The sequence below is a fragment of the Vanacampus margaritifer genome, chromosome 20 (assembly GCF_051991255.1).
Source record: "Vanacampus margaritifer isolate UIUO_Vmar chromosome 20, RoL_Vmar_1.0, whole genome shotgun sequence".
Classification (NCBI taxonomy): Eukaryota; Metazoa; Chordata; class Actinopteri; order Syngnathiformes; family Syngnathidae; genus Vanacampus; species Vanacampus margaritifer.
In genome coordinates this window covers 5243818-5269010 of record NC_135451.1, presented here as the reverse complement: position 1 = coordinate 5269010, position 25193 = coordinate 5243818, and the positions used below count along the sequence as shown (strand labels likewise).

Genomic DNA, 25193 nt, shown 5'->3' with positions numbered 1-25193 from the left:
CTGTTTAATAGACCGTGCTCGAATTAGCAGCGTCACCTCTCTTTACAAATCACCAGGGTGACTGGACCTGCTAGTTAGTTTCCCCTGAAACTCAAGTGAGCAAGTGCATACTAACCATTCTACTGTTTTCCTTCTTAGCTGCATGTGACAAACCACCTTTATAAATGTTATATATATATATATATATATATATATACCAATACTGCTGTGATATCTTCAAATTGGGTGCTTGTTGCACGTGTGTGTGCGAAAGTGGAAGGCCTGAGAAAAGGGGCAAGAAAGTGTGCATATTGATGAGTAAGTGCTTCCTGAGAATGTTGAGGAGATGAATTGCATTGCACTGTGCTGTAATGTTGAGGAGTTGAGGGGATTGAGCTTGGAGACTTGAGATAGCGACCGGGGGGGATCAAGTCATTCAGCACTTTAAATGGCTTTGAAAACCAATCAGACCAGCACACGCGCTCTTTACAACTCTCTCTCTCTCTTTTTTCTCTCTCTCTCTCTCGAGCGCGCGCATACACACACACACATGCACACGCATTGTACTTACACAACCCTGGTGTAAGGGTGGTGGACTACAACACTTGCGCTTATTGATCCTTGCCTGTATGAGTCACTTGAATATGAATGCACGTACTGTATAGCTAAACTGTTGATATATTAACAGTCAGTGAGATGCTTACATTATGTACCTAACATACCGAACAAGTCACCTTTGTAAGGAGTTTGAGGGAAAAATGAAATCCGCATGGGTCATTTGGTGTCTGTGATGAAGACGTCAAATTGTCGTTTGATGTTAAAAATCCAATTGTCAATCACTGCTAACATCGTAAATGTCTGGATGAGACATGCAACAATTGAAATGGTTGGACTGCTTCATTGTCCATTCTTGCACATTGATGGTTGATAACGTGATCAATTAGGTTTGTTCTAATTTCATGCACTACATTCTAAATGGAGAATATGCAAAATAACAAATCCAACCCTGAAATGATACGTCCATTTGGGGATAGCACAATCCATGGAGGGATTCCACAAATGTGCTCATTAGACTAATTTATACACTTTCAAAAGGAGCGCTTCAACTATTCATGTGACAATGTCGACAAAGGGATTAAAGAGCTATTTTTGCATTTGGACTCTTTTCAGCCAATCACAGCTCCTCCCACCTACTCTCACACGCCAATCACATCCAAGCTAAATAAAATGATGACACCTTATTTCAGACATTGCATTGCAGTGTGCCGTCTTCATGACTCGAGGCAAACATTGCGTCACGTTGCACATTGTCTGAATAAAGTACTTTGTATATAAACAAACTTATAAGTGAAATGGAAGCATAGCAGTATGTATAAGTGATTTTTATTTTATTTTAAGTAGACCGTTAAGTGTGTCCATGTTAACTATAAGTGATGTGGAGAACCACTTTGCAGCAAGAGACCAATATTTCAACTTTTTTGTGCATTCTTGACAATAACTACGATATAACAAAAATACGATATTCTGGTTTGTAATTGTGTTAGTGGAATATGAGTTAAGCAGCAAAATCCAGCAGTTTTTACCAATATCAGAAGGCCGCCATTTTGCTACTTTATCTCGAGTGAAAATGACATCACAGTTGCTCGGTTCTCGGGTAACAACCAATCACAGCTCAGCTTCAGAAAACTGATTGGTCGTTGCCTAAGCCTGTGATGTCATCTTCAATCGACAGCAAGTGACAAAATAGCGGCCCCCTGAGATGGATAAAAACATCTGGATTTTGCATCATAACTCATATTCCACAAATGTAATATTAATCAGAATGTCCTGTTTAGACTAGCGAGGTCACATATAACATATTATTGTCAAGAAATGTTTAAGGGTGACTTCCACTTAAACGTACACTGTGCCTCTGTAGGAGCTGCAGTTTGAGCGGCTGACCCGGGAACTTGAGGCAGAACGTCAGATTGTTGCCACCCAGTTGGAGAGATGCAAGCTGGGATCGGACGCTGGCAGCATGAGCAGCATCAGGTAACAAATATATTTTTGTGTGTGTGAATGTTTAGACAATAGAGAAAGGAGATTGTGTGTCGTATTCATTTGTGTGTTTTTGGCTGAAAATGTTTGTGAAAAAGGTCATTAATTCATTCACTCCCAGCTATTTTCACTGAAGCAATCCCCTTCACTCTCCTGTTTTACCAGATGTTCACAGATTTTGCAAGGCCCACAGAATATTGTGTTCTATTGCTATAAAAACATGGAACCTACCAAAAGAAAAATTTGAGTCTCTTCTTTCATCGGCAATTAGCTTTAGAATATAGCTAAGTTTCATCATGAGTCACAAATCTATTTAGAATTGTGAGTAAATGAGTTTTTTTTCCATCATAGCCCTGGTTTGTCCTGTTGTTTTTCTTTTTTAAGACAAAAAAAGATTGTGCTATACCTTGACGAGATTCGGCGACGGAAGGCGGCAGTCGAAACTAGTCAAGGTAAAGCACAACCTTTTTTGTCTTAACAAAGAAAAACCTCAGGACGATATAGATTTGTAGACAAGATTAATTTGTTTTAGCCATGGCCCTGGTTGATCTCTTTTGCTCTGCTGACACCTGCTGGCCGTTTGTGTAATAACTACCAATTCTTCAACCGTTCTTTGCGAGGCTGCATCAAAGCCTTCTGTATGCTCTAGCATAAAAAAAAAACGTGCAAATACGTCTTTGGGACACTTAAAACATTTAACATAGAACACATTTATACGTTTTTGGGAGCAAATGAGTTAAGCAACAAAGCTACTGTTAGCATTTGGCTAGTACTGTAAATTTTTGGTGGCATAAGTTATCTTCAAGGGTTGGTTTTACAACCATCTTAAATTAGCATATGCACTTCACCAAACCAGCCAACTCCTAAACTTTCTGCTGTTGAATTTATCTTCTGATGTTTCAGTTGAGAAAGTCAGAAAATGGATGAGCTGATAAGTGTGACCTAAATGCTAATAAGGCAGTTTAATGCTAACAGCGAAAATATCGCACTTGCCATCTGCTCACATTAAATCACCTTCCTCCAAAAGAGAAAAATCCACATTGTGTATCAGGTAGGAAGTTGGATTTAACTTATTTACTTCTCATAGTGTTCTTTGGCTGTGTGTTTTTGTTTTGAGCTCTTCTGCAATGTCAAAAAGACAACCTTCATATGAATGCAGCTTTCCTCTGACTCCCTCCAGCAATTTATTGTACATGTACGCAAGCCTGAAGGGGCCCAAAGAGAAAAGCCCCATGGAATAAAAACTTTTTTTATGTTTTCTGCCCCTGTTGGAATTATATATTTTTTTAAAGCCTTTTGAGTGTATGGAAAATTTATTTCTGTAATGATAAACAACTCTACTGTGAACCTCTACATTAAAATGCTTAACCACTTCACCATGATGCATATTGCAATGCTTATGATTGTGACATTTTGACTCATGATCTAATTAATTCCAATTCTATTATTTATTTTTCTATATTATAGAGGCAGCATGGTGGAATACTGGTTCACAAAGCTGCCTGAGTCTTTTGGAGTGTGGAATCTGAGATGTTGCCTTTCTGTGTGGCTTTCGCGGGTTGTCCTACGCTATACTCTTGATGGCCGTGGCAGCCATTTTTGCTTGAAACATTCTAAGCGGAAGGATTTTGGCTATCTTTTCCACTATACTGAAGACATTTTAAGTGTTCTATCACAGTATTTGTGACAGGTTTAGAAGGGTGAGGGCCTGCTGAGACCCAGAGGCTCAAAGGCACACAACGGTTCAAATGCCAGTACTTTCCTTCCCAACCTGCCACATTCTAATGAAGTCCCTCTACTTTCTTACATTCTGTCAAGGCTTTCTACGGATAAAACATGGACACCTGGCTTTTTTTGGGAACACGTTTGTGACTTCACAGTTGGCGACAGCGAGTTGAAGGTGTGGGGTGGTAGTCCTGCTGCTATGTTTGATAATATTAATAGGCTATTATGTCATCAACTAATTCACTAGTCCATCTCTTGTACCAAAACACGTAAATGAGAGCCTGCTATTTACATACACACTGCCAAGTGCACTCGCACAGATTTTTTCCCTCTCTCACTCAAAATGATCTTATTATTTTGCGTGTCAGCAAAAACTGCATTTTGTCATTTATTAAATAATATAATTATTTTCAACTTATCCCATTTTTAAACAACACTGTTGAATGGTAAACTTACTTATTTTTTGTCAAATTGTATACATGTGGCAATACAGTTACATAAAATATGTAGCCCATAAAAATAAAAAAAATAAAAAAATCTGAAGACGTAAACTTGTATAACAATTGTATCAGGCATGTGTGAGGTACAGCCATGACCAATTGACCCACTCGTCACACTTGAAATCAGTTTCCATAAGTCATTGTATAACAATTTGTCCACAGTCACTCCAAATAATAATAATTATTTTTTTTTTTAAACTAGGTTTTGTGTTCTATTGTCTAATCATACTGTTTCCAATTTTTTTGTGTGCACGTGCGTTAAGAGTTGCTCAATTTCAACTCCACTGCAGTTGCGGCACGGTGAAGTGAAGAGCCGTTGGTAATCTTCGGTGCCTGTTGTGAACAGACACGTTGTCATGGTGAGCAGTTTTGAGCACGCTTCTCTTTTTACACACTAAACAAAGCAAACAATACATGATCTCTTTGTGGACGTGCTGGTTGACCGTCTGGCCCATATTGAAGGAGAGAACCCGTTTGTAGTTTGTTGTTCGAATATAACTTTTTAAACACCTGTCCTGAAACTTTTCCAACTCGTATTCCAGAAGAAGAAGAAGAAGAAGAAAAAAAAATTGTACTGTACAATTTACAGTAGTGTATTGCTACTAACCTCACCACAGGGCCAATTGCTTTTATACATTTAAAAATATCTGCTCAGGATACTAATACAATTATTATACATTTTTATGTGTGTGTTTGGGCGTGGCGGGGCAGCACTAGCCTGTCTGCTGTCTAATGGTTGCGTCATCCTTTGGTAATCACACCAGATCTAGAGGATTAGTTGCTCATTATACCGCCGAGTCAACGTTGATCCCTGCGTGCACTTAAACTTGTCAATGCACGTTAACTCAAACGTGTGATGTGCGTTTGACGTCCCTGTCTGCGCATCACACCAGAGCTCATGTGTGAATTTGTCCGGCTTTATTTCGTCTCACCGCCTTGATTGACGTTATCCTTTTATTACGATTGTTCCCAGCCCAAGTATAGATAAGAGCATCTGTGATATGACTGTGAATGATCAGAGGCAATCTGATAGTATTCAGTGAGATGTCGTTAACCTTTCTGTAACATCACTCCTCTTTTTCCTGTGCTTCATTAGGCACTCAATGATAGACTGCATCTAAATATGGGGCTATTTTATTTGTTACAGTAACACATAACAGTAAATTGAAGGAATAATTTTAAGGAAATTAAAAGAATGGAATAATTTGGGTTAGGTACGGCTGCATGATCCAATAGATATAATCTATTACCAGAAAGAGTTCTATTGACTAACAAGCATGCAGACAGTGTGGATTGCCTAGTGTGACCAGGCATCCCAAATTAATGTCATCTCGATTCATACAATAAACAAATTAAAAAGGAATTTAACTGTTAAATTGCTAGCATGCGTGTTTTCGTCATACTGGAACTACTACTAGTTCCTACTTTTGCTGAAGAATCATGGAAAATGTAGTCCTACCATCCTAGAGGTCTGCAACATGCGGCTCTGGAGCCACGTGTGGCTCTTTAGCCTCTCTCCTGTGACTCCCTTTGGATCTTTTTTAGGATTTTTTTGCATATAAATTTTTGGGTATAAAATATTAGAAATAAAAAAAATGCCATAAAATGTATCTGGAATAGCAAAAAAACTGTCGGAAAATTTCTTTTTAAACAAGGCAGAAAAGAAAACATTCAAAAAGTAACTATCAAATGTCCGTAAACAAGAGAAGAAATCCCCAAAATTACCATAAAATGTTCACCAAATTGCCAGAAATGTCAGCAAATTGATTTAAGAAAATGCAGTAAAGAAAATGTTCAAAAAATAACCTTAAAATTTTCAAAACAAAATAATAAATCCCCAAAATTGTCATAAAATGTCCACATAATTGCCAAAATTGTAGCAAAAAAAGGCAGGAAAAAATGTCAAAAAATAGCCATAAAATGCCCAAAAAAGTATGAAGAAAGGATTGAAATTATCACAATACATCCATAAAATTGTCAAAAGTGTCAGAAATTTGACAGAAAGACAGAAATGTCTAAAAATGTATGAAAACATAGTATTAAAAATTACCACCAAAAAATAAAAATAATAAAAGCCAAAAACGGAAGATGAAAGGTAGAAGAAAATGAATGTGCATATATGTAATCATATATTTTTTATGTTGTGGTGCAGCTCTAATTAGATCTTGGGCCCTCAGTACATAACACACAGTTTCTTTCATCACAATGTTCAAGCGTTTTGCGGCTCCAGTCAGATTTTTTTGTTACATATTTGGCCTAAAATGGCTCTTTTGACAGTAAAGCTTGCTGATCCCTGTGCTAGCCTAATGCTGCTGCCCTTTTCTGGCATGATATTGCCAAGGTTACAATGTGGGGCCGGCACGAGTTAAGCTTCCAATACCGAGCAAAAATGGTTGTATATGTGTTTGTTTTCTTTTATTATTTTTTTCCTTTCGGACACATTATTAAAGGTTACATCGATCACATAATATAATTTGCAACATTGACATCCGGAAGAAGGGGTGATGGGTAGAAGCCATGGCTTATTAGTAACCCGTCCCCATCAATTCTTACTATATGCATCAGTCATATACATTGATTATGATAGTCATTGCGTGCTTCCAGCAACTTTCCAGCGGTTGAAATGTTCGAAATCAGAGCTCATTCCATTGGATCCAATTCATTTTGAATGACCGTATGGTAGTTAAGCCTACCCACAATGCACCACGCCGCTACCCATAATGCACCGTGCAATCGAGATGCGCACTTCGCTTATTGAAGACTTTAAGTTGTCCGTAGGTGTGAACTGTCAATCTGAGTAATGGTTTAAATGGTTGCCGACCAGATCAGGCTGTACACTGCGTCTTGGCTAAAGTTGGCTGGAATTAGTTGCAAGCTGACCTACAACAATAATTAGCACAAGCGGTATAGAAAATGGATGAATGGATAGTGCAAATCATTTTCTCTTTCTGCACTTTGAGTCATGATGGAAAGCTTCAGCATTTGAGAGGGGAGACAACAACTTGATTTTTTACAATTTTGAAGACTTTTTATATAATCGGGGACGTTTTAAATGATTGAAATTTGGGAGGATTGTTAACAACACTTTTATTTGTGGTGTGTCAAATTTACAAGACATTTATTTTTGCTTTACTGGGTCTTTAGGTTTAATAGCGCAGCACGAGTCCATGTATTTATTTGATACTCGTCTGAGTTAGAGAGCGCAAGTTACCTTCAGTTTTTACATCCTCGGTATGTGCAGCAATAAACGGTGCGTGTTCTTGTCAGAATGCTGTGAGCCTTCCTGTCCATGTTGTCTTCACTCAAACAATTCATGCATCTCCTTGGACTTCTCAACAGAATTGTTGAGCTGAAAGAATGTGTACAGCGCTGTTGTGGGACCATCCCGGCGAACATCTGTTCACACTGTGATCTGCTGGCATGCAATGCCGCAGCACTTTACAGGGTGTAGGAACGACATCGGCTCATGCAAGCGCGTGACACCAAACGCCACACAGGGGCTAATTTATCACTTTTCGAACATTAGTAGTAAGTGGCAGCCGATGGGGAAACTCCTCGCTCCTGCTGTCTCACGTGTGCCTGACTGCCTGTGTAGCTCTGGGCCTCTTTTTTAAACCACTGGCTGTGTAGCTCTCGGCCTCTTCTCAAAAAGCTCAATCACATCACTTACACTTGATTTAGCTCAGTTGGAAATGCTAGGGGGGAAAAAGAAGATAAAGACCAAGTGCTGCAAATATTAGAATGGTCTGCATGAAAAACTTCCACCAAGGAATAAATGCTTTTAACTCCTCTTGTTTGATAGTTACAGGTCTGTGCAAATACTACTTAACTGATTTGGATACAACTTTTTTAAAGAGTGGGCATGGACTAAAAAATAAAATAATCAAAACATTCTGTAGGCTCTAGCATTAAAAAAAAAACATAAAAAAATATAATACATTTTTGGGAACATGGCCAATATTTAAAATAGAACGTATTAGCATTAGAATACAATATAGCTAAGTATCATCATTATTCACAAATCTTTTTAAAACTGTGGGGGAAAACAGCTTTTTGCAACATGGCCCTGGTTGAGCTCTTATACTCTGTTGCCACCTGCTGGCAATTTTTGTAATAACTACCATTGCTGCAACTGTTCTTTTTAGTTCAGTGGCTGCATCAAAGCCTTCTGTATGTTCTAGCATTAAAAAACAAAACAAAATGTTAAAATTATATGTTTTGGAGAGCAAATTAGTTAATTTACATAAGATCGCCCCTAATGGTTTAGACATATGCAAAGAGTGGACTTCTATAAATGTGTTTAATTGGATCCAGTCTAGTATTGTTCATGCCTGCATTGCAAATGGAATTCTAGTTTATCAACATAACTCTCCTAAGAATAACTCTTCTTGACAAATATACTACAAAACAAAACAAAAAAGCATGATGCATATTAACTAATATTTAAGCATCCAAGGTCAATTGTTGCTATAAAATGAGTTATTCAGAAGCTTTTGGAAGTCCATTTTAATTGAGCAATTATTTAAAACCCACTAGGTCAGATAGCAGCGCTTGGTAGCCCCTGCAGGTAGCCTGCTGATGACAGTCAACTTGAGCGAAACAAATGGGATTTTTAAGTCAGTGCTTTGCTATTGAATTGTTTTGAGAGAGAGAGAGAGAGAGAGAGAGAGAGAGAGAGAGAGAAAGAGAGAGAGAGAGAGAGAGAGAGAGAGAGAGAGAGAGAGAGGGTGAGAGAATGCAGTAACCATGCTGGGGGTGGTAACGCAGCACAGAGGTAGTGAAGGAAATGGAAAAAAGTAAAGAATGAGAAAAGCTAATAGATAGCTTTCATTACCCCATGGCAGCGCCACAGAATGGCTTCATTGATTTATTATTAGTATTTTTTCCGGCTATCTGGCTCTGTAGTTCTTGTTCCTTCTCGACTCATTTTCTCCTTCATTTGTTCTCTGCCCAATTGCTCTCTAGCCTCCATCATTCCTTGGCTTTTATTTTTAAATGTTATTTTACGTGACTGTTCTAGACATACATACAGTATACTCACTCGTTCTATGTCTGCCTCATCCTAAAAGACCTGACCACAAGTGTCTCTGACAGTATTGCTGTCTTATGTATTATTCATAATGTCTGCATGAGGTCTCCTCTGCCTTGGTTGGTTCCTATTGACTTTCACAAACACTCAATCATGATTTTTTTGTAGGCAATTTGATTAGAAAATAATAATAATAATAATTATAATAACAACAACAATATTGTCATGTTTCTATCATATTTGGGACTCAATAATACCACAATTCTATTTTGATTTATGTGTTCATAATGTTCGAGGGTCATAGCATGTCGATTATGTCAATACTGTAAACAGACAGATTCTTGCTTTGGTATTCCCTTAGATCTCAACTGCAAAAAAAACAAAAACAAAAAACAGAACCAAACATACTATAACATAAACATATTGAAGTAAAATAGTATTTAATTATGGCTGACATATGCCAGCACAAACAATATAGCATTGAAAAACAATATAGACTTGTCCATGATAGGTTTTTGCATATTTGTCAAATACAAATGCTGACTGTTTGAAGTTTGCAGGGTCATAAAAGTTTCTCTCTACTATCTCTCAATAATGTGTAAGGAATGGCAGAAAGGAAATATGAGGCATCTTTATCACCAGTCACGGGAACTTTGGCAAGAATACGTTGCCTTTGAAAGCACCAAGCTCAAAATACAAAGTCACAGAAAGATGTGCATACTGAGAAATGTGAGGTGTAAAGTTCATGTCCTCAGGCTATAACAGCTTTTAGTTTACACATCTGCCAAACTCCCCAGAGGGAAGGTCAGTCGAAGGTAGAACGTGATAGATTGTATTTGTGAGTGCTTGTGTTGGTGTGTGAAAAAGAAATCAAGAGAAAAGCAAGTCGTTAGTTAGTCTGCGTGCACACGTTTTCCCCAATTGTGTGCTGGGGGATTCATTATTCTAATGAGGAAGTGCCATCAAATTATGCACCAACGGTGCTGTACTCCTCATGTATTCCAAAGTAGTAAGTACAGTTCAGTTTGATTTGGAAGACAACACAGTAAATTGGACGACATTCAGCATTTTGTATTTTTTCTTTTTGGCAAGAAGCGGGAAAAAAAATACCTTTGTTTGAGAAAGATTTTGTGTTCTTCCCATCACTTTCCTTTTGCCGCATTGGAGTGAGCATCCTATCAATCAATCACTAGATGACATAGTGAGAACAGTACTGTGCAAATGTCAATATAAGATTTGTTGTTTTACCAATTGTGATATGTCTCCAATGCAATGTTTCCTTTAAACAATAGAAACAAATGACATACAGTATTGTATTGCTTTCGTCTGTGACTAGCATATCTTTTTATAGTAGTAAAATGACATTTCATCACATTTTGAAATCAAATTACAACAATCTAAAGTTCAATGCTTTTCAGTGAGTGGAGAGCTTCCTTTCACCGAGTAAGACCACTCGGAATAGTCAATTCTGTCATTTGTTCTCTCAAAAAGCAGTCAGTCAATGCTTTTCAAACTAAGAAAAGTAAAAAGTATCAAATATTTAGTGAGACCATCCCTTATGCAAAATATGGCAAACTCTAAAAACAAGGTTAAAAAAAATGCAGGCGTGTGTCTCTGTAAAAATTTAAATGAACCCTTAATTAATTTAATTTATAACCCATGTTTATTTTCTTCTGCTTACTATTTTACCATATAAATAATGCATATCATTAAACCTCACAGCTGGATGCAATAGATACAAACTTTAAGTGCAATTATTCATACCAAAATTGAAAATGTGTTTGAAAACCTCTTGCAACTTTTCACAGTTATGTTTAGAACGAAACCAAACTGTCATACTTGGTGGAGATACCATAAAGTGCTATCTGATGAGAAATATTAATTTGCCTTTAAGCATTTGGATAAGTTTGGCCTAATTATGAGGTGTTATTTTAAAATAATTGAAATGGCATTTGAATAATAAAGGCCCATGTTGAATGCAAAATTCAACCTTTGCTTTGTTCTTCATTTCCTGAAAACATAAACTACTGCTTTTAAAGTGCCCTTTTTCCTACCTTTGCACATTTCTTAAATAGGAAATGGGCTAAACGAGCTCATGTATGATTTAATGTAGTGGACGGGACCGACGCATACCGACAACATTTCGATTTGAACTCGCAGTTATCATTTTAGTGCTTTTTACGTGCTCTTTTTACATCCCTGGTCACTTCCCTGTTTTTGCCAGGACTAAAATACTATCCAATTAGATTCCTTTATCTCACTATAGCTCACTCTCTTCTCTCAAGTTGGGTGATAATAGAGGGATCCATCACACCATTAGCTGCAGGCGGTTTTATAAGCTCAGCAAAATGCTGCATAGAGAGAACTAAAATTATAGGCCACAGAGTTACACCTTAAAATATGCCCCATGTTGAAGTTTGTATGTATGCGTATGTGTGTGCAAATGTGTACGCGTGAATGATGATAGCAGGAGTCACGCGCCCTCCTAATGACTGATGATACATTTCCACGAGGGGAGGAGAGAAAAATGGTGGCAGGTGGGCACATCTCTCACCTGGCTGTCGGGCCCACTGTCTATCTTTCTGCCTGCTTCCCTCTATGTTGTTTCCTTACACACCTCTATCTATTTTTCTCTTAAATTACATCTTCGGGTTTTCGGAAATATCTTTTTTTTTATATACTGAAACAACAATGTTGTTATGTGGTGGAAACAACTTGACTGACATTGATCATGGCAAAGGATATAATTATTTTAGTTCTTCTTCTTTTTTTAATTATTGTTATTATTAGTAGTAGTAGTCATCATAAGTATAGCAGTAGTCGTATTATTATTAGCAGTATTTTTTCCATCCATCCTTCCATTGTCTTCAGCTTATTCGAGGTCAGGTCACAGGGATTGCAGCTTTTGTGTAACAAGTGCACTTATTCAAGTACAGCATATACAGTAGCTGAAAGTGACAAGATTGTGCTTTAGGCTGGACTCAGAAGACTAAATTCGGCTCTAGGAGTGGAGAATATGAGACTGCACACTTTTAAATTTCAATTGGCACCATATAGTGATTTTTTTACACAAATACAGATAACACAGCAATATGCAAACAAGACAAGGAAGTACATTGCATATACTTCAATTAATTCGTTCATCGGACCAAGCAGTCCAGTAGCAACTATCAGATTGAGATTGTACGTAATGGATGTTTATCCTCGGTCCACGACTCACAACCAATTTTTAGTGTCCAGAAGGGGAAAAAGTCCAAGTGCGAAGAAGGGGAATGAATTGATGGAACGTGAGGGCTGTGAGCAGTTCGCGAGGGCAATCGGAAATTCTCAATCCAAAAGAAAGGAATGAAAAGGGGAACAAAAGGGGACCACCTGCACGACATGCAACCTCCTACCGGCCCGAGCAGAGCAGAGCAGATTCAAGCTGGTTTGACTCCAGGTACAGTCCATTTCAGGCTTCAGGCCCAGAATAGGCTACTAGCTCACCATCCACTTGGCCTGGTCCAATCAAAATTCTATTGTACACTCATTGTCATATATCCAGGAGACTAAATATTGGAAAACAATACAGCTATTACAAATATCACTCACAATTCAAAAGTTCCAATGTTCAAATATTTGAATATTTCACCATACAAATATAATATTTACCATATTAAATTCACAAAATTTAGTTAGGTTAATATCAAATAAACATCCATATGTAAAGTGCATTCCAGCGCCAGTAATCAACTGGGCATCATTAAAGTGTATTGAATCAATGGATGTAAACCCCCCAAAAAACAACCTTAAATAACAATTTAAAATACTTAAATTGCTATAGGACTTGTTCACCTTCAAAGTCTTTTAATTACTAAAGTGCTTTAATTACTAAAGCGCTTCAATTACTTTCCAATTTCTTCCACAATCAAATAAATAAATCACAATGATCACATTTTCATTAATGGACCATATTCAGAAGGCATTGCATTAATAACCAAAGGGTAAGCTAAGGTGATGCATTCAAACGAATGAGGAAGCAAGACTTCGTTAGCTAGAAATGAGGAAGCTAAGCTTCATTAGCACACTCACCAATTCTGAAGCTTATTCATATGCTTTGCTCGTCTCACTCACTCAACTTTCATTTTGACTCGTTGCTCTGTACCACTAGCTCAGCGCTCGGCGCTCAGTTGGTCGGCTCCTGTGGTTAGTTTAAAGTTCGTGTTCGGCTTTCTATTTGTACAACATTACACGACAGCCTACCTCAGCGTGCGCCACTCGGCTCTCACCTCCACCGGCGGCCAACTACTTCCGCTTTTAACCCGCCCGCACTGGACGTGCTACGTCATGTGACTGCGTCAGTACGTAGCCTACTAGTCACGTGCATCACGTAATCACATGACACCGGCAGAGTGACGTCAATACAAAAAGGGAAAGCCAATAAAAGGTCATCTTAATAATAAGAGGGAAAGCCGTTAAAATGTACTACATAATAAGTGCTTTTGCCATCCGTGTTACATTTGCTTTATACACAACTGTACATATACAAAGGTTAAACACAGCATAATGACACAAAAATGCTATGAATCGTCAGCAAAATTCACACTACTACTACGCTGCACTACTACTACGCTGCTCATGTCCACTTTAACGTCTGAAAATATGAAAGCAATTGAATAAAAATAAAGACTACTTATACTATAATTTATAAAGTGTTGTGAGAGTCAATGTATTCAATACTAACTTAGTCTAACAATTAAATTAAACAATTAGCATAAACAATTACATCCCTCAACAATAACAAAATACATTATATTTAGTGTCAGGCGATTTCATTTTTTTATCGTAATTAATCACAAGACTTCAATAGTTAACTCAAGATTAATCACAAATTCAATATCTGTTCTAAATGTAAAATAAAAATTATTTTCCCTAAAAGTTTTCATACTCTTGTTAACATAAGATCTTAAACTAATAGAAATATGGCTGCATCTTTTAGTCATTGATACAGTCATTTCATAATAATTCATAACATTGAGTTAAAATTAAAAAGATGTACTGTATTGTAAAAAACAACAACAGTGTGATATTGATTTGTGTTGAAGTCATTCTTCTGTCATTAGATGGCATAATTGCATTTGTAAGACGTTGGTGACTGCTCAGTGCATTTTTCTTTTCATATTAAGAGCTTTCTAATATTTAACACTAGGTAACTTGGGAAATTCTGCACATTTTAAAAATGGTAAAATAAAACAAATATGTGCATTATCATTAAATTGATTACTGCTAAATTTTGATGTGCTACGTTATGACTGGAATTCCCCCAGTACAGGCTTTCCAAGTAAGGGCTGTCCTTAATCTGCCGTTAAAAAAAATGTGTGGTTTTAAAGGAATTTTAAATTAATTCACAATTAATGAACTAATTTTGACACCCCTTGTATTGTATTCTATTGTATTCTATTGTAAGGTATTAGATTAGATTAGATTAATATTAGATTAGATTAATATTTGAAATTAACCTTACTAGCAGTGATACAGTGAAATATGAGTACGTTTTGGATTCCAATTTGGCAATTTGTCCATCGAAGGCTTACAAAAAATAGACAGTAAAGTTGTGACATTTTGACGTGCATCTAATATAAGTAGGATATAAGTAGATATCAACCTTTCCAGACAATTACCTGTATCCTTAGTCGTCCTGTAATGAGATACTGTATACAGTTAGTTAAAGAAGATCTGATATTTCTCACCTAAAAGCACCAAAATAATCCGGCTCAATTTCTTATAGTAGCGTTGTTGCCTGTTCTTTGTTGGGGATATGAATCGGTTTATTTCCAAGATGTCAAATGATGTCAGGGTTGTTTTGACATGACATGCTCTAACCAAATGTCCATGTGTCTGTCATTCAAGTTGTGAATGTGAAGCTAGATAAAATGGGCCATGTTTATTTCTGTTGGAGTCAGCAGCTGGTGACTCCATGTCAGCGGCAAGGAGATGGAGCCCTTTAGGGCAACAGTAGCATTGTATGTGCGTGTGTTTGTTCTTTGCACCCATGTGCATGTGTGTGTCCCCACTCTGAGGGAAACCGGGGGTGTTTGGTTCATTAAACATGCAAATGAATGCTTATCTTCCCCCAGCACCAGATATTGGTGCGAATAGATAAGAAGCAACCATGGTTCCATGCCAGGGAGTCAGACGCAAAAAAGTGAGATGAACACTGCGACCAAAACATTGACAGTGAATGGCAAAAAGAGGAAGACTCCAAAAAGTGCACACTTATTGGAAAAAGGCCATTAGCCAAATTGTATAAGGGGTCATTTTAGCTCATATATTAAATAACACGGCACCTGATGCCTATTCACAAACTTTTATCACTCTCTGGTACAACACAGCAACATAATGGATTGCTGTTTTTGCTTAGCCACATCATAAATTATGTTGGTTTGCCCTGCAGAGAAATGTGTAGGTCCAAACCAGGTGATAAATGTTCCAGGGATGTATAATAATAATGTCCATTACTTCTTTTTTTTTAACCCTCACGTCCAAAATGCTGATCTCTGCTGAGTGGGCTCTGCTGCGCTCAATTCCCACTGACATAATTACATAAAACCTTCAGTGTATGCATGGGCATCGTCTACTTAACTCCTTTGGATATTGGTGCTTATGTAATGTTTGGAAAAGTCAGTTATTATGCATTTATATGGAAATATCTGAGGAAATGCTTTGTTGCTCACACAAGCTTGAGAAGCTTTTATAATGTGTGTTCAGAGAATGCCTGGCTTGTATTTTTGTGGCTGGATGCATTCGGTGACATTTTCATCTGCGTCTGGGAGAAAAGTTTACAACTGGATTAATTGAAAGCGGATTATAAAAAATGTCATGTCTAATTAGAAAGGAGAAGAGAGATGCATTGCAGAAAAATATCTCTTTGGTCATAATGACATCAACCGGATCAAGAGTATTGCAAAATATATTCTTGTGCCTTTTTTTTTAAATACACTTTTTAAAAGTTTTGTGGTGTGTTTCTACTGTTTCTACTTTGGTGTTCAAGTATAAAAACGCTAAACATAAAAAGAAGAAGAAAGAAATAGACTGAAAAAGAGTTGTCTTGGACTCCTGACTTTTTATTCAGCACCATTACCTCTGATTCCCTGTAGGAATACTAAAGCATTAAAACAAAATGAAGGACAAGACAAATTATTTATAAGATTAATGCTTTAAAAAATAGAGTAGTGTATCCTCTCTATTTTATTGCGTGACCAAGTATACTATATTCATATCCAAGCCAGATAGGGTGTAGATAAAGCTGATAAAGCCAGCATCTTTATGTCCTTTGAGACAGGGGTTGGCTGAGTTCTCCCAGAGGCTCGAACTGGAGACTGTGATTACACTTCTCATTGTGACTTAGCACCTTTTACAGATGCATCTTAATTTATTACTGTTGGAATAGAAGCCCAGCCACCCATCAATTGTTACAGTACTAAAATCAAATACAGATCATATATTTATTTAAATACAGATCATATATTTATTTACGTAGAACTCATTTTGTTCTCACCTAAAACATTGTTATCTGCATTTTATTTTCGGGGAAACATCTCCACTGCCAGTCTTGTTATTCTAAGAAAATATTTTGCTATCGTGGTTTTTCTGATGTCCTTGGCAAACCCTAGGGGGACTGTTGAAGACCTAAGATTGTTCCATGATGATTGATTTGGTGTTGTCTCAGCTGATGACTGGTCTCACAAATATAAACCTGGGGAACCAGGATGTTCATGCGTGTGTCCATTTTGCTGTCACGGCTTGCATGACTGGGAGACTTTGGAGCCTTCAGGTTTCTATTGTTTGAACAACTTCTGCTCTAGTCTCTGATGTCTGTAGATATCTTTATCCCTCAATTGTAATGTAAATACTAAAACCCCATTTTCACCAAGCAGAACAGTTTGTTTTATTAGGTTATACAATTGTGTCATCGTAACAAATTGTGAAGGCTACCCAATACGCAAAATACTTGTCATTCATAGAAGAATTAAATGTTTTTTGCTTTAACTTAAAAATTAGTGATACACCCCAGAGTACTAGTGCCATAGCAGAAGGCTGTATGGCATAATGGCAATTTACGGTTATCTTTTTCCCCCATTATTATTATTATTTTTTAAATAAAATACATATTTTGTATAGAACACAGAATATAAAATGGATTTAACTAAGTAAACAAATAAAATGAAACACAAATTTCCAGTGGCCACAAAAAGTCCCCATCAAACATATGCAAACATATAACTTCTTCAGGAACACAGTGAAGTGCAAATATTTAAATTGAATACAACAGCTCTTCAAGTAACATTTGGGAATATCTACAATTTAACCTGAGTTTTGGCAACACAAGTTTGTCATCTTGTTAAAATGGCACCGTTTAATTCACCTGTCGTATCTCAGTCTGAAGAGTGGGTGGCACCCACGTAATGATGTACATGGCATAGACAGAAGAAGAATAAGAAGGTGCAAAGAAGAATATAAATAAAATGGAATAAATAAATAAATAAATGCCTGACTGATTGTTGCAAATACTACGCTGACCAAACTCGATCGGAGCGCAACGAAGTAGATGCTAATGCTAATAGACTCACGTGATATCACAACAAGCTTTACATGTATTACTAAAGCACACACAGTTCAACTGTCGTAATACGACGCACAGTAGCAGCCTAGCTCAGCGACATTCCATTTGAAAATAAGTCATACATTTTTCATTTGTCAGCTGATTTTTATGTAGTTGACGTTTTGTCTACGCCAAAACGTGTTTTCAATACATAACATGCATTCTCAATTTTTGGGGTATTCGTGGTATCCTCGAACGTGGCAGCCCTTTGCCCATACGAGTTACACATCACCATTGGCATGGGCGTCATATCTTCATATTTTTTGTATCTATGATGGTAAAGCCACTGGATTCCCAGAATGCATTGTATGGCCAAATACAATAAATCATTCAATTATTGAAGTTAAAAGGATGTTGTTAATCCTTGTCGTATGTGTGTGTTTGTGTTACTGATAGTTGAACATGTTGTCATATTTGACTGTCACATTTGTCTGATTTATGTTGCGCTTTTTATTTGCATACCAATCTCAACAGTATGCTACCTAGTTTTATTGTATGCTCTATAAAAAGGTAAGGTACTCCCTACAGTATAGTAACCACCACTAGACATCTTTAGAGCTCTGGTCACACGAGACTATGAGCCGTTGCCAGTTGCAGTGAGCTAGACTTTGCATATAGAAGGTTTACTTTTCATAAATTGACCACACCAGCAACAGCTTGTAGATTGTGCCAACTAATTTAAGAAGAGTCCAGAGGTGGTATAAAATATCCCTCATGGTACATTGATATTGCTGTGTTGTCCTTTATTTATTGCCAGAGATGCAAGACAGCATACGTCTTCTTCAGCCCACTTCAACTTATTATTTAATTTTTTATAGCAGCATGAAAACAATAAGTCATTCGTGTGTTTTAATAAACCAAGAACTGTACTGACAGCTTTGGATAACTAACAAAATGTTTGGAGCTGATGACAATAAGATAAATGTCAAGATGTACCATATGCTTGGTGGTTTTCTGCCAATATATTGATTTTCACACCCTTGCTATATCCGGATGCGATCAGTAGCAACATATTGAGACGATATCATTTTGTGGGTAGGTCCAGCCCTTATCAGATAGATAGCAATATCGGCCACAAGCTAGCTGCACCCAGGTGGCTGCTGCATATGTGTGTACAAACTGGGATTTAGATGGAGTTGTTGAGTCATTGTAGACCAGACGTGATGATATATTTTGATAGCCGGACCAGCCAGCGCCTCTCCCAGCACTTAATTAAAAGCTCCTGTCCCAGAGTTTCACTGCCTGCCACATCCCATCCTTCTCATCTATCAGCCTCATACAGCTTTCAATATATTCCCACATACTGTATCTATATATTCAGGTGTGTAGCTTTATCAAGTTTTACACCTGCACATACTCCTACTGTGTATTATTCATGGTCCACAATGTTATTTGTCTCCATGTTGTGAAACATTCACTGTCTAGTCACATAGTTACACCAGCAAAACGTGAAGCAAGAGTGATGGGTTAAAGTAAATGACTGGATTATTTTTTTCTTACGGAGGAGTACTGTTTTGATGACTAGAGTGATGGATTAGATAAAAATGTACATCCATTGAATTTGCTCTGTTGGAATTCCAAATTTTACCTGTTGAGCGTCAGAAAGCACACAAGATTAAAGGACCAATATTTCTTTCTTAAAAAAAAAGGCAACGTGATGGAATAGTGGTTAGCATGTCTGTCTCACCATCAGGGGCTGTATTCCTAAAGATTCTTGGTGCAACAACGCCAAATTCTAAGAAAATTCCTAGAATAATGATGTTTTCTTAGAATTCCCCCTAAAAGTGAAGAGTAGATCCTAGTAAAGATAAAAGCTATTCCTGAAGAATCGTCACTCTTAAGAAGGTTCCTAAATTGAGCTCTGCTAAGAGCAGAGGAGCGGACTTTTAACTCATTCACACCCAGCCATTTTCACTGAAACGACCCCCTTCGCTTCCGGTTGTTTTACTGGATTTTGACTGATTTTGCAAGGCCCACGCAATATTGTTATAAAACATGGAACCTACTATTTGAGAAATTAGAATCTCTTCTTTCATCAGAAAAACAAATTCTATCTGTTTACGTTTTGCACAATTAGCATTAGAATATAGCTAAGTTTCATCATTATTCACAAAACTATTGAAAACACTGGGGAAAAGAGCTTGTTGCAACACGGCCCTGGTTGATCTCTTATACTCTGATGCCACCCGCTGGCCGTTTTTTTGTAAAATAACTACCATTGCTTTAAGCGACCTCTTCTGGTCATCAAAGCCTTCTGTATGCTCTAGCATAAAAAAAACAAATAAAAACATTTTTGGGACCCTGGCCAATATTTAAAATAGAACGTTTTTATACACTTTTGGGAACAAATTTGTTGAGTGGCTTTGGAATTCCCTAAACAGTAGGCAAAATGGCCAGGCGTGATGTGTGTGCAAAATTTCATATGTTTTCACGAATGTTAAGACCAAATCAATATCACCGTAGTTTTTCTTGGCAAACCACCACGGCAACAGTGTTCGGCGAAGTAAAAAGCTTTGCTTTTGCTTTTCATCTTGAACATTTGCAGACTTCAAGACCTGATCAAGATCTGATAAAAGGCCAAAAATGGGGTTAAATGTGAAAGTAAATTCAAAGTCTGTGAGTCTGAAAGGTTGTTTTAATTTATCTGCCCTGCAATTGGCTGGCGACTAGTTCAGGGTGTACCCACATCTCCCCTACAGTCATTAGGGTTCGGCTCCAGTTACCTATAGCCACGTTTCCACCGCAGGAACTTCAGGATAAATTTACAGGGCCATCCCCGTATGTGCGCGTCTCCCCTGCAGGAGCCTTCTCAACCTTCATGCGCGACGATGATGCATTCTTGGCTTAAGTCTCTTCCACCAAAACAATTCTCTTAATAATCCTTTGCCTATTTTGGTTTCACTCTACTGTTAGCCTTTTCAAATTCTTCATCTAGACACCGTCTCCTCTCACTCAAACCATCTATCCACGCCAAGTACATAAAAAAAAGCTGAAAAAACGGCAACTGTCACAAGTTTTTCTCTTTCCCCGTTGTTGTGATTTTCGTCGCGCGGTGCTTCGTTGTTGTTCTTCGTTGATGTTCTCATTTTTGCGGCGCCGTGCTTGGATGACATCACAGAAACCGTCGCAAGGCGATTACGTGTCGATCGAAAATCGTAACTTGCGAGTCAGCCTTTTCAAATTCTTTATCAAAACACCGTCTCCTCTCACTCAAATCTATCCACGGCAAGTACATTTAAAAAAAGCTGAAAAAACAGCAACTGCCACAAGTTTTTCCTCTTTCCTCATTGTGATTTTCGTTGCGCGGTGCTTGGGTGACGTCACGGCGTTTACGTGTCGATCGAAACTCGTGACGTCACGAAATGGGTCGTACTCCGCAGTGGAGACACAGCCAAAAGCGGGACTGCTGAGAGGACAGTTCCTGTGAAAGTCCCTTTCCCCCTCCCCCCCTCACCATATCCAAACGTCCTGCGGTGGAAACGCGGCTAAGGAGGACAAATTGTGTACAATAGGGAAGGCTTGAAAAGAAGAGGTCCATTGTTTTTAGAGGTATTATATTCCGGAACCGTCAAAAGTCTGATATGTGTATTAACATCATTGTGCCATATAGTGAACATAATGTTCTAATTAGTTGAGTCTGAACCAACAACTCCTTTGTTGTTTGCATTCAAGTAATATTATTTAAATGATACATTCCACAAAGACTCTATTTTGGGGGATTTTCAGGTACTCAGAGCTAACTCAACCACTGTGATGCCCATATTGCTGAAATACTGCATTGTATTGGGTACATTTTGTACAGTTTCTGACTCTGTTGTGAACACATTGACCTTTAATCATGGCATCCATGTAGAGCCACCATACTGTTCACAAGCCATAGGGGTCATGAAGAGGGACTTCTTCAGGCACACACATCCATCACATGCTTCAACGGCGTAATAGTCTTCCTCTGATAGTGACTCCCTCTAAATCATACGTTAGATTATCCCCAGTGGGTTGAGTGATTTAGGCTGCCTCGGCCCCCAAACCTCGGGATCCAACCAAGGCATCAAACTGCTGCTCCTGACTGTGAGCCTGCGTGTGCGGCACATCAAAGTGATTGTGTGCATGAGCAGTTCACAGCGTGCGATGTGTTTTGTACAGGGCTTACCAGTACCTAATTTTACAAGGAAAGCTTTGTATTGCTCACATACAGTGCATTCAGCAGGAAGTTCTTCATTAAAGTGTTAAATTAAAAGTGAATGATAGGTTTCCCTTTCACAACACAGACGTCACATTCCATATTATACCAATTGCTCCAATCTGGTGAATAATTGCTCTATGTCAGAAAATGGAGATTGACAATCAGTCATAGGTGACTCCCACGGGTAGCGTGTCTGACGAACACTGATGACAAGATTGTTGTCAGCCTTTGTTTGCTATTTTCTGCATTACTCAGTGGTGGCGGTGTTGACAGCTCGTACAACATTTTAATTTTGCCCTATTTTTGTTGCTCGTGACTTGCATGACAATGTTTTCCCTGTCAGACAGCAATTCCTTTAAATATTCATAACAAAAATCAGCGCTGCTGTGAATTTGTTGGCTTTGCCACAGATTTATGGATGCAGTCAGAATACTGTTGGCAAACAATGATTTGCTGTTTTATTACTTGGACTTTAATTTCCCTGTGTGTTCAGCAGCCCTGTATTCTTCTAATTCATATGCAAATGTCTACTGCTATGCTAATACTAAGACTATTTAGTGATTGCTGTTCAGTCAAATGGGGCTTAATGGATCCACAAGTGCATGTATCGCAAATTAATAATTTGTGTTTTGCATCACCTTGTAATAAAACATTTCCAAGAAAAGGGCTTCAGGTTGCTTGTGCCACCAAGATTCTGTGTGCAAGCTTAATTTGAACAGTGCATATGGTACAGTTCAAGAGAGGTGGCGAAATACTCAAATCCATTTTGAATAGCATGGCCCAGGCATTGCAATTGAATCATGTCATTTAGCAGACCTTGTCTACGTTTTTCCTGCCACCTCATCCCAAACACAACTGGAAATGACTAAAAAGGCAAATCTCAAGAATAGAAATGGTGGTAAAAAAAACTGAAAATTGCTTTTCTCCAGTACTGGGTTGATGCCAGTAGGAAAATGGATCAGGCCCTTGTTGTTTTCTAGTTTTTCTAATTTTATTATATAAAATTACCCCAATGACTAAGAGTGACAACTTTTGTTTAAAAAACAAAAAACAAAACTCTAATTGCATGACAACAGTGATTCACCTCATGTCTGGGCACAAGTCCCTGGTGAATTATGCATGCAGGTATTCCGTCATTATCTGTTATGATGTAAGGCAGCGATAGCTTAACCGCCATGATTGTTATAACAGCTTGGCAGATGTTCCTTCACAATATACTTACCTACCATGCATGCATTTACGACATTTATAAAGTGCAGACTTGCATGTGCAAGTTTTTCTGTATCCAACAGGGACCTTTTAAAGATATCGCGTTGTGTGTGAGTGTGTACTGTATGTGGGAGATATAGCTACGTGAGCATTATAACACATTGCCATGACAAATTTGGACACAAGTGGAAGATTGTGAGGTCCTCAAAAAAAGGCTTGTGTGAGAGAAACACTCTTCAAATATCTCAAGATAAATTTTCTGCACTCTGCTGCGTTGTTTTCTCTTTTTGTGTGGAGAGGTCCCTTTTTGTTGCAGCTGTCAGTACTCGCGCATTGAAGGTGGTTTCAGTCAATACTTTGACAAGTTGGTTTCTTTTCCAGCCTGACCAATTGAACCGTCAAAACTCATAAAAGTTTGTTTTAAGCCTCGCTGGGAACAAAATTCTGCAACAAAAAAGTAAGCGCACAATAGTTTGCGTATCTACACAGAAACAAACGTTTCTATCACGGGAATGCCTTTGTACTTAGCAATGCAGAACATAACTTCATCTAGCACAGTCTCCACACAAGTTTGATCGAAACATAACACACATACACACACTGCATAAAAGACAATCTGGCTGCTTTGAGTGACAGGTTGTAGTTATCATGTCACCCTGTCATGCTGACAATGATGAAGCATTGATGATGGTTGTTCGGGCAACCATCAGTGGGTGGATGTATATCATCATAAAAAGACACATCTACAGATCTGAGTGCTTTTGAGCTTCATACCTAAAACTGAGTCTGTAGATTTGTTTTCATTGTACAAACTTGAGAGGAAAATATTGACACTTTTCAACATTTTCACTTAGGGGTGTACTCACTTTTTTTTGCTAGGGGTTCAGCTTTTAATTATTTTGAGTTATTTTGAGGGAGCAATACATTTTCACTGTTATATCAGCTCTGCAATGAATTTTAGCCCTCAATTTTGTCATTTTGTTTACTTTCTACACTTAGTAAGAGCAAATATGCTTGGCTGTGCACACACTAATACACTCAAAGTCATCTCAGGATGAACAAATGCTGTTAAGTGCTAATATGTGTTAAAGGAGGCAACTGGAGGATTTGGGCAGACTTATTGAGGTTGAGTTGAGGGTTAATGACTATGAAGGATGCTGAGATTCTCCTTGAAGACATGAGCAGTTCACCTATAGTGGGTGTTGACCCATTCAGGCCTAAAGCGCCTGCCAAAACATGCTTCTAAAACCTATGGGTGACTTTAGAATCACTCCAGAAAACCTAAAGTTTTCCTGGAAATTCAAGAATATTGTCAATACCTACTAAATAATTGAAATCTCAGCTCCTGAAGCAGATAGAAACAAAATTCCCAAAACATTTCAGAGCAGATAGAAACAGATAGAAACATAATTCCAAAAACATTTCAGAGTTTACACCTGTGGTATTCATACAAACCTATTACACCTGTGGTATTCATACAAACCTAAGTTATATATATATATATATATATATATATATATATATAGATATATATATACATACAGTATCCGCTCTCCCGGCTTTAAAGGTAGAAGAGCGCTAGTGCGCTCCCGGCTCTAGTGGTAGAAACGGAGTAATGCACTCAATAATGCCCTAATCGGCTTAAAAGGTCTAGTGCACATACAACTTATCTTGTTTTTGTTTGCAGGGCTAAACCTTAGCATTTTAATGTTTGTGAGCATAATGAAGTAGGAAATTGTACCAAATTTTAACCCACATGATCAAATTGGTATAATAAACTCTTGGTAGAACCACTCAATTAATCGTCCATTTTAAGTCCTTTGCTAAACAAAATAACACAAACAGTCTGTCAGATCCAGAGTCTGTTAAAAGCGTGTTCCTTGAGTTGCA

General features: G+C 37.8%; 1 protein-coding gene across 5 annotated transcripts in view; it reads left to right on the top strand.

Moving 5' to 3' along the window:
- ctnnd2a (catenin (cadherin-associated protein), delta 2a) overlaps nucleotides 1–25193 on the top strand; it is a 245897-nt gene that overhangs the window by 75566 nt on the left and 145138 nt on the right. For all 5 annotated transcript variants that reach the window (XM_077554314.1, XM_077554312.1, XM_077554313.1 and 2 more), the window contains one exon: nucleotides 1898–2010. In XM_077554314.1, coding sequence (XP_077410440.1) covers nucleotides 1997–2010 — 14 coding nt within the window. In that variant the 5' untranslated portion in view covers nucleotides 1898–1996. The remainder of the gene's footprint in view (nucleotides 1–1897; nucleotides 2011–25193) is intronic.